Source organism: Gadus morhua, chromosome 2 (assembly GCF_902167405.1).
Source record: "Gadus morhua chromosome 2, gadMor3.0, whole genome shotgun sequence".
In the NCBI taxonomy this organism is placed as follows: domain Eukaryota; kingdom Metazoa; phylum Chordata; class Actinopteri; order Gadiformes; family Gadidae; genus Gadus; species Gadus morhua.
Genome location: NC_044049.1, coordinates 24548780 through 24559929, shown reverse-complemented (window position 1 = coordinate 24559929; position 11150 = coordinate 24548780). Strand labels below are relative to the sequence as shown.

The 11150-nt window shown below is 47.3% G+C and overlaps 1 protein-coding gene across 1 annotated transcript; it reads left to right on the top strand.

Moving 5' to 3' along the window:
- Positions 1 to 1772: 1772 nt before the first annotated feature.
- On the top strand, positions 1773 to 3737 carry hspb9 (heat shock protein, alpha-crystallin-related, 9). The gene is made up of 2 exons (XM_030375949.1): positions 1773 to 2178; positions 2634 to 3737. The coding sequence occupies exons 1-2, from the start codon at positions 1958 to 1960 to the stop codon at positions 3262 to 3264; spliced, it is 852 nt and encodes a 283-aa protein (XP_030231809.1). The 5' UTR covers positions 1773 to 1957; the 3' UTR covers positions 3265 to 3737.
- The last annotated feature ends 7413 nt before the right edge of the window (positions 3738 to 11150 follow it).

The window sequence follows — 11150 nt, the reverse complement described above, 5'->3', positions numbered from 1 at the left end:
AAAACAATTCGTACAAATAGCAAATCCCCATGTATTACCTGCAAAAGCCAGTCTCTTGCTCAGAATCATTAATTCATCCCTCAAAAGTAAATATCTGTGTCAATGAACATGTCAGTGCCATCACAATGACAAGTCCTTGGGCCATTGTGTACGGATAAGACAGTCAAATTGATTAGTCATGTTGTCAATATAACAGTGTACTCTGGAGGGATGTTCTGATGTAAACTAGGGCTGAAGTTTTGAAGACAATTACTGTAAATTCTAAGTTACACCTAATGGGAGATTGATTGAAAGAGACTGGACAATATTCACATTGACCCTTTTACTGTTTGTACTGTAATTTGTCTAAATACCATGTCATTGCGATACAGAAAGGAAAAGACAGCACTGCATGTCCTTAGGGAAAACTGTACATGTAGTTAGGATGGGACTATTCAATAGAGACCCAATAAAATACATTTGGATCAACATGACATAAGCAATTGTTAATGTAGGAAAGAGCAGAGAATTGCACGTAATCATATGCATGGATGTACCAAAGCATTTGCAACTTGTTCAAAGTGATGAGAACAGGATTGAAAGAGATTGAAGATTGAACAGGTAGATTGAGAATTTCGATTCTGATCTGAGAAATGTACCAAAGCGACTGAGAAAAACTGTAATAACACAATTATTTAATGGAATTGCCCCCAACATACCAGCATGATAAATTGCTAAGATTTGATGCAATCAGGCCGTACATTTATGTGTTTAAATATACCCAAAATGTACAACAGACAGACAGACAGACCGACAGACAGACAGACCGACAGACAGACAGACAGACAGACAGACAGACAGACAGACAGACAGACAGACAGACAGACAGACAGACAGACAGACAGAAAAATAGATGGATAAATACATAGATAGATAGACTGATGAATAGATAGATAGAACCCAGCCAATGATGTGAGTGGTAGTTTACGGTTTCAGCCAATGGCATCAGAGCAATTTAACAGCAATAGATCCAAACAGCTGCAAGTAGCCACATTGGATCCTTGAAATAAACATGACCGACTCTTCTTGTAATGCGAGTAAACATGTTGGATTCTTGCAAACACTCTCGTGAGCTACATTTAGCTGAACTGCATTGTGAAACCAAACGCATGCAAAGTGTGTGTCACCACTCATTGTAAACATGTGAACATGCACACTCATAACCCAAACACTATAACAATTATTATAATGAAATACATGTCACCAAATTCTCTCCCTTTGTAGACCTTTGTAGAAGTCTTGAGTTGAGCTAGAATGTTTATGAGCCAAATAGCCATTTTACCCATAATTTACTTATCAGCTTATACGGTCAATACTGTTTTAGACTTCCCCCTAATATATGTCATACATTAAGATCCGTACATGATGTCAAACCTTTTATTTCAATCTTTTCCCGTTCATGTCATGACAGCTTGATTTAATGTTACTATATACAGCCATAATCAAACACGATACCCGTTGAGGTACTTTAATTAGTCGCATCCTGAAGCTTCCAAGACGCACGCACACACACACACACACACACACACACACACACACACACACACACACACACACACACACACACACACACACACACACACACACACACACACACACACACACACACACACACACACACACTCACACACACACACACACACACACACACACACACACATCGTTGAGGAATGAGCTCACAGGGTGTAAATAGACCAGTCTAGGAAGCCACAGCTGAGAGTATATAAAGCACAGAGCGGCTTCCCTTCAGCCAAACACATGTTGCGGAACAGGAGCTGAGCAGCCAAGCAGAACGCTATCCCTCCAAACAGGCCCAGCGACAAGACAGCACCAAAGAAAATACATTTAAAAAAAACCACCTTGGACCCGGACTTGGACACGGATTTCGTTTTGGACTCCGATCTCTCTCTTGTTTGACATGAGCCAGCGACCAGCCATGGACAGCCTGTTCTCCGACGACCCTTTCTTCAGCCAGGAGAGGCTCCTGTGGCCCCTGCACCAGGGGGCGCTCTCCTCCCTGCAGCAAGACTTCTTCAACAGGCGCACCAAGCTGGCCGGGGGCCTCATGAAGGAGCTCCACGACGGGGCCCACATGCTGGACCTGCATCAGGGGGCCTTCCCGCACGCCCTGTTCGCCAGGTAGACACTGAGGGCCTGGTGTTTGTGTGACAGCACACAACTAGCTTTTTGGATCTCTTTGCTGTCTTATTATATATTTTGTTGAAATGACATGGCTCATTGCTAATTGATTAGCTCCTATCTCGAAATGATTATAGTAAGAGTAACTTTTCAAATGGCGAATTTAGAATTAAAAAGAGAGAGTAACGTAGGGAGACTCTTCCCCTGCGATGACTTTGCTACATCAGGACTGCTGAAGATATTCTGCCCTTTCTGCTGGAACATTCAATGTAATTATTCATAAACACAGCAGCCAAAACTTCATGTGCTTGAATATATTGGTATTCAAATAAACCCCCCATGAATAAGGGCCTCTCGTCGACACTGTCCCGTCCACACGGGGCCTGTGAGCTGGGGTCTTACGTGAGTGTATCCGATCAACCGTTTCTGACCGTGTTCCCGTCCTCTGTCCTCAGCCTGGGGGGCTCCGGAGACCCCCGCCTGGAGGCTCGCAGTGCCCCTGAGCCCGCCAGCGCCCAGGACAGCCGGCCTGGCCCCCTCGCCTCCAACGGCTCGTCCACCACCCCCACCCCCACCCCCACCACCACCACCACCTCCCCGGGGGCCGCGGGGGTGGCGAAGGACCTCCTGGTGACCCTGGACGTGCGCGGCTACGCCCCCGAGGACATCCACGTGAAGCTGGAGGGCCGGCGGCTCGCCGTGGTGGCGGTGAAGCGGGCGGCGGCCGAGGCCTCCGACGAGTCCTCCTCCTCCGCCGGCGCCTCGCGCCAGCGGTCCTCCGCCTGCGCCCAGACGGGCTTCAGCCAGAGCATCGAGCTGCCCGCCCACCTGGACCTGGCGGCGCTCAGCTGCACCCTGACGGAGGACGGGCGGCTGCGCGTCGACGCCCCCGTGGCCCGGCGGCCAATCACGGCCGGCGGAGAGGCGGAGAGGAGGGGGCAGCTGCAGCAGCAGCAGCAGCAGGAGGTGAAGGCGGTGAAGGAGGTGAAGCAGGTGGAGGAGGTGGCGCAGAAGGTGGAGGAGCAGGGGGAGGAGCCTGTCAGGTTCAGGAGCGCGCTGGAGTTCCCCGTGACCAAGGACAATTAGGACGGCTGCTCGGATGGACTGAGGACAGACACGCACGCACACGCCAAGACGGACGCCCATGCATGCATGCACACGGGCGCGCGCACACACACACACACACACACACACACACACACACACACACACACACCCACTCATCACGAAAATGAATGCATGTTACACCAATGTGTGTGTGTGTGTCACACATTTTCAAACACACACTCATATCGCTAACAAACATATGGGATAAAACAAAAGCCTTAAAAATACAATGCTAAACTGACGCGTTGACCTCGTTTTACACACTAACCCCTTAGACTTACACAACCACAAACACAACACATACATAAACACGCAAAGGTCTACTTAGATACACAGACTCTTATTTAATTAACTTTTTTATGTATTCGTTTTTTTTTAACATGTTTTAATAATGTACATTTCCAGAAAAAAATGAATGTATTCAAATAAACATATTTGTTGATAACTCACAAGCAACTTTTATTTTTGAAGAAATGCTTCAGTTTCCACCGTGTTGGCAACTGTGTATTTACTTCAGAACATTGTGATACGAGATTTCTGACTAAATGTCTCCGTTAAGCGCGTTTTACCATCCAGACAAGAGTCGAGATGCAGCAGCTAGCTGAATTCACCGGTCAAATGGATGGATAGGCTTGGGTCCACTAGGCTACCCGCTATGCATCTGTTTGACCACAGGGTGCCGCCAACAGCCAGAGGATTCAGTAGGCAAAGGTCGCTGGAAGAGGCAGAATAAAAGAAGAGGACATAAACAGTGTTGCGAGTGAGGGCAAAAAAAATACAAATACTCTTTTAATTGCAGTGCACAAACGCATCGACAATAGTAACTTTTAAGGTAGCCCAATGACATTATGGCTCCCTGGAGAGAATCTCAGTGCAGATATAGGCTAACCAACAAAAGCTGTTGAATTTTGTATGAGCACTGAAAGCCCTGAGGTTGTTACGACGAATGACAGCACGCGAATAGGCCTATGTAAAAAAAAGAAAAAACAGAGGTTCAAGCTACATTCTCTATAGGGGCCTCCTTTTCACACAAAATAATATATATATGCATATATTTTTTATAAATAACACTAAACATTTACATATAAAATAAATATATATATGCATAAACAAATGATAGGAAATAAAAATGAATGAGGTCAAGTGCCAGTTTCTGCATGAAGAGATTCCTTAAGAATTCATCATTTGAGAGTCATGTGGACGCTCTTCCCCCTGAAAGACGGTTTTGTATGCATGCGATGGGAAAAGGCCTGCCCACCGTGTCCCACTGACGCCCAGGACACACGGACGCGCTCCACCTCCTCCCATCACCATTACCTGCGACGGTTCTGTCCTTAACGATCCGCCCCCTGTGGTGCCGGTGATCAGGTCGAGGAGGGATTTTAAACGTCAACTCCTCTCAGGATTTACGGACGTCGTTCCGAACTCTCTCTGAGGGTTTTCAGGGAATGACACTCAAGTCCCCAGAGTTTATTTAGAGGCGCGGTTTCCCGAAAATAAGGTATATCAGAGTCCTGATCATCTCTTTTTGATTCTTCTCTATGCTTTTCTGGATTTCATTTCCAGTTCCCCTTCTCATGTGTTAAAAAGGGTGCATTTATAAACCATTATGCTCCTTTCATCTTGTGTCACTGCCAAGTCCCCCAGAAATGTTCAGTGTTTGTTGAATCAACACACACACACACACACACACACACACACACACACACACACACACACACACACACACACACACACACACACACACACACACACACACACACACACACACACACACACACACACACACACACACACACACACACAGGGCCGTAGCACCAAATCCTGGGCCCCTATACTATAGGTACTAATGGGCCCCCCTGCGCTAAGTTGTTGACGGGGGGGCCCCCCCTCTGCCTTGGGCCCCCCCACAACTGTCCCCTTTGTCCCCGCAGTCCGTCGGCCCACACACACACACACACACACACGCACACACACACACACACACACACACACACACACACACACACACACACACACACACACACACACACACACACACACACACACACACACACACACGTGCGCGGGTTCCTGAACCGCTAATGACTGCAACCCTCTCGGCGCCGACGTCACCAAACACAAATCGATGAAACCGCCCACAAGCGGCCATCTCGCATCGATGGCTCGCAGCCTCGTCGCTTCGCCGCGTGCTCACGAATGCGCTCGCTGTCGTCGTGGCGACGGGCGATGGGGATCATAACGATGACGGATGTGGCGTCGGGAGCCGAGGTGGTGCGCTTGGGCCGCCCCCTCCGGCCGACGCTGATTGGTCCACCCGACGGAGGACTCTGAGCCCTCGACTCCCCTCACGAAATGCCTCGAAATGGAAGGGCTGTGTCTTTGTTTGCTTTTGAAGTACATCAAGCAATTAGAAGAAGTAACAGCGTGACATTTGAAGAGCCAGGGGATTCCTCCCAGTAGTACACCGGGCCCACGGCGTGTCTATCGCATCAGAGAGAGATGATGGCAGCCTGGTGTTTGGGTCTGGCCAGTCTCTGTTAACACAAACACTTCAAGCCTCAAGCTGACAAACTGGGCTAATATAACCGCACCATTTTTATATCATCATGTACGAGAACGTGCCCCCCCCCCTCACTCCACCGATCGCTGCTCACCTTGATGGCGGCCCGCATCAAACACACTGACTTGGCGAGTGTCGAGACCCCCCCCCCTGCCGCAATCGAATAAAACCTCACTTAAGCCCACTCATAGGTTTGACAATAAAAGAGATCAACCGCACCCAACCGACACCCGAGTCCAAACCCAAACAGGAATCGAACAATAAAGCGTGGAGAAAACCACATCATAACCCGTCTCCCCTCGGTTTCGTGTCCTGAGGAAGGCTTTGGTTGACCGTTAGACGGCCGGTGAACCACTAGATAGATAGATAGATAGATAGATAGATATATACTTTATTAATCCCGGGGGAAATTCAAGTAGCCTATCCAGTAGCAGCCGAAAACACACATAAAAACAGTGCAGATGGATGTGCAAAAATACAGATATAAATAAATATAAATAAATAAATAAATAAAATGTCCATTGTTGTTATCTATTGTCCTCCCTAGGGGGGGGGGGGGCGACACTGGGATATCTCACCCTGCAGGTTTTGCTTCCGCCGTCCCCTATAGGTTCTCAGTTCCCCACAGACTGCGTCTCCCCCCCCGCCCGACAACTTCCTATCAAGGGGAGGGATTGGTGGATCTGTGGCGGAATCAGGCTGAGGACGAGGTCCCACAAGGGGAAGTACTTCAAAAGGTAAAGGTTACCGAGTTCCTAGGAGGTATGGCTCAACTTTAACAGATCATGTGATATTAAGGGTTTTGTTTGGGGAAAAAAACGAGTCCAATACTAGATGTACTCAATGGTACACAAGCAGACGGCGAGAGATGTCTGCAGACAACGAGAGACGTCCACGGACGTCTCTCGTTGTCCGCAGACATCTCTCGTCGTCTGCGGACCCCTGATCACTTCAACCATAGCCCGGGCCTTCTCTTAAGCTTCGCTAACCACTTGAAGGACCTGGGCAGGAAGTTGGTGTGCGTGTCTCTCTCCCCCAAGAGATGAGATAATCATCTAGTCTGGTCTCTTCTCTTGCTGCTGCAGCCTTCGCCCGGTCTCGTCTGAGCCTCTCTCCCCCCAGGCCGCCCGTGTCTGACGGATGGCTTTGAATAAACGGTTCAGCTACCTGCATGTCCCAGCGGGAGACAGGGCCAGCAGCCTTTACTTACATGACCCCCCCTCTTCCCCCCCTTTGGACAGCTTACAGATCCATCAAACCTTTCACAGGGATGCATTTTTTTTTTCCGTGGAAATGTTTAGTCTTACGGAAGGTCTTGTCTGGGTCAGCGTCACGTTGCAGTTCCTTGTGAGGCTGAGCACCTCTCGAGGTGTGCGTGAACATTTACAACTAGAACTGCAAGCAGTTATGCAGGGGTCCAAGAAGTGTGCATTTCGCCGGCACAACGCGACAAGAAATGTGCGTTTCGCCGGCACAACGCGAAGCATGTGTTCAAAACGCTACCCTGAACCTGTGGATATAAAGGTTTTGACTGTGGGAGCTTCGGTGTGGGAGTTATAGCCTAAAACGCGTTTTCAGAACGTTGGCCAAATAGGACATAGACAATGTCGTCGTTTTTTGGCGCCGCCCTGTGGCGAAATTTTCCAAGGACAATTTTCCTTTGACAAATAACTCCCGCCCACATTAATAATTCTTGGCCATATTTTCTATATAGACTCGGGTTTGCCCCTTGATGGTGTCCCTTGAGTTTGAAGAACATTCCTTTGGCCAATTAGAAGATATACAATTTCCTCGTTTATTGCGCCCCCTAATGGCGAAATTTTCCGAAAATTTTATCGAACGACATTAAGGTTAGCACCAACACGTGTGTAAAATTTGGACTCGATCCGATGTCTCATTTTGGATTTCTTTGGATTTTTGCTATTCCACGTCTAATTTAGCTAATAAACCAATATTCAAAACGCTACCGTTTCGTCGTCGAAGGTCGGATCAAAAAAGTCTTTCGTGCATTCTTTGCGTGTGTGTCTGAAGATGTCGTGTGCAAAGTTTGGTGTCGATTGGTCAAGAAATGTGGGAGGAGTAGGGAAAAAACAGTTTTGCGGTTTTCGCGATTTTGCGAAAAAAAATTCTGGACGCAAATGGGCGTGGCCTATGCCAAAAGATGCAGCAGACTCCAGTGAATATGTGCGTACAAGTTTTTGACTGTGGGAGTTTCGGTGTGGGAGTTATAGCCCCAAACGCGTCTTTCCTTGGTATAGCGCCACCTAGTGGCCGGCGTGTCTGGATTTTGTCGTCTGCATAGTCTTCACGGACCTGGATCTAGTCATGCAATTGGCATGTCGGCAACATTTACGGTCTGGGCTGTGGTACCACTTTCTTGGTAGGAAGTATAAGAACTAGAACTGCAAGCAGTTATGCAGGGGTCCAAGAAGTGTGCATTTCGCCGGCACAACGCGACAAGAAATGTGCGTTTCGCCGGCACAACGCGAAGCATGTGTTCAAAACGCTACCCTGAACCTGTGGATACAAAGGATTTGACTGTGGTAGGAGTAGCAGGAGTCAGTGTAGCGTTTTCGCGGCGAAATTTTGTAGAAGACATACAATTTCCTCGTTTATTGCGCCCCCTAATGGCGAAATTTTCCGAAATTTTTATCGAACGACATTAACGTTAGCACCAACATTTGTGTAAAATGTGGACTCGATCCGATGTCTAATTTTGGATTTCTTTGGATTTTTGATATTCCACGTCTAATTTAGCTAATAAACCAATATTCAAAACGCTACCGTTTCGACGTCAAAGGTCGCATCAAAAAAGTGTTTCGTGCATTCTTTGCGGGTGCGTCTGAAGATGTCGTGTGCAAAGTTTGGTGTCGATTGGTCAAGAAATGTGGGAGGAGTAGGGAAAAAACAGTTTTGCGGTTTTCGCGATTTTGCGAAAAATATTCCTAGACGCAAATGGGCGTGGCCTAGGCCAAAAGATGCAGCAGACTCCAGTGAATATGTGTGTACAAGGTTTTGAATGTGGGAGGTTCGGTGTGGGAGTTATAGCCCCAAACGCGTCTTTCCTTGGTATAGCGCCACCTAGTGGCCGGCGTGTCTGGATTTTGTTATCTGAGTAGCGGTGCCGGACCTGGATCAAGTCATGCAATTGGCGTGTCGGCACCATTTACGGTTTGGGCTGTGGTACCACATTTAGCGCAGGAATAATAACTAGAACTGCAAGCAGTTATGCAGGGGTCCAAGAAGTGTGCATTTCGCCGGCACAACGCGACAAGAAATGTGCGTTTCGCCGGCACAACGCGAAGCAAGTATTGAAATCGCTACCGTGAACAACATGTGGATATAAAGGTTTTGACTGTGGGAGCTTCGGTGTGGGAGTTATAGCCTAAAACGCGTTTTCAGAACATTGGCCAAATAGGAGATAGACAATGTCGTCGTTTTTTGGCGCCGCCTTGTGGCGAAATTTTCCAAAGACAATTTTCCTTTGCCAAATAACTCCCGCCAACATTAATAATTCTTGGCCATATTTTCTATATAGACTCGGGATTGCCCCTTGATGGTTTCCCTTGAGTTTGAAGAACATTCCTTTGGCCAATTAGAAGATATACAATTTCCTCGTTTATAGCGCCCCCTTAGGGCGTAATTTTCCGAATTTTTATTCGAACGTCGTTAAGGGTGGCGCTAACATGTGTGTTAAATTTGGACTCGATCCGATGTGTAATTTTGGTTTTTTTTGGATTTTGGATTTTTCACGTCTAATTTAGCTAATAAACAAATATTAAAAACGATATTGTTTCGTCGTCAAAGGTCGCATCAAAAAAGTGTTTCATGCATTCTTTGCGTGTGCGTCTGAAGATGTCGTGTGCAAAGGTTTGTGTCGATTGGTCAAGAAATGTGGGAGGAGTAGGGAAAAAACAGTTTTGCGGTTTTCGCGATTTTGCGAAAAAAAATTATAGACGCAAATGGGCGTGGCCTATGCCAAAAGATGCAGCAGACTCCAGTGAAGCTGTGTGTACAAGGTTTTGAATGTGGGAGGTTCGGTGTGGGAGTTATAGCCCCAAACGCGTATTCCTTGGTATAGCGCCACCTAGTGACCGGCGTGTCTGGATTTTGTCGTCTGCGTAGTCCGAAGAGATCTGGATCTAGTCATGTAATTGGCGTGTGTGCACCATTTACGGTTTGGGCTGTGGTACCACTTTTAGGGGGGTAAGTATAATAATAATAGGAAGAAAAATCCTTACAAAAACAATAGGGATCCAACCTGTTGGCTTGGACCCCTAATAAGAAAAAATCCTTACAAAAACAATAGGGATCCAACCTGTTGGCTTGGACCCCTAACTAGAACTGCAAGCAGTTATGCAGGGGTCCAAGAAGTGTGCATTTCGCCGGCACAACGCGACAAGAAATGTGCGTTTCGCCGGCACAACGCGAAGCATGTGTTCAAAACGCTACCCTGAACCTGTGGATACAAAGGATTTGACTGTGGTAGGAGTAGCGAGAAGTCAGTGTAGCGTTTTCGCAGCGAAATTTTGTAGAAGATATACAATTTCCTCGTTTATGGCGCCCCCTAATGGCGAAATTTTCCGAAATTTTTGTCGAACGACATTAAGGTTAGCACCAACATGTGTGTACAATTTGGACTCGATCCGATGTCTCATTTTGGATTTCTTTGGATTTTTGATATTCCACGTCTAATTTAGCTCATAAACCAATATTCAAAACGCTACCGTTTCGTCGTCGAAGGTCCGATCAAAAAAGTGTTTCATGCATTCTTTGCGTGTGCGTCTGAAGACGTTGTGTGCAAAGTTTGGTGTCAATTGGTCAAGAAATGTGGGAGGAGTAGGGAAAAAACAGTTTTGCGGTTTTCGCGATTTTGCGAAAAAAAATTATTGACGCAAATGGGCGTGGCCTATGCCAAAAGATGCAGCAGACTCCAGTGAATATGTGGGTACAAGTTTTTGACTGTGGGAGGTTCGGTGTGGGAGTTATAGCCCCAAACGCGTATTCTTTGGTATAGCGCCACCTAGGGGCCGGCGTGTCTGGATTTTGTTATCTGAGTAGCGGTGCCGATTCTGGATCAAGTCATGCAATTGGCGCGTGTGCACCATTTACGGTTTGGGCTGTAGTATCACTTTCACCGCGGGAAGTATAAAAATCCTTACAAAAACAATAGGGATCCAACCTGTTGGCTTGGACCCCTAATAACTAGAACTGCAAGCAGTTATGCAGGGGTCCAAGAAGTGTGCATTTCGCCGGCACAACGCGACAAGAAATGTGCGTTTCGCCGGCACAACGCGAAGCA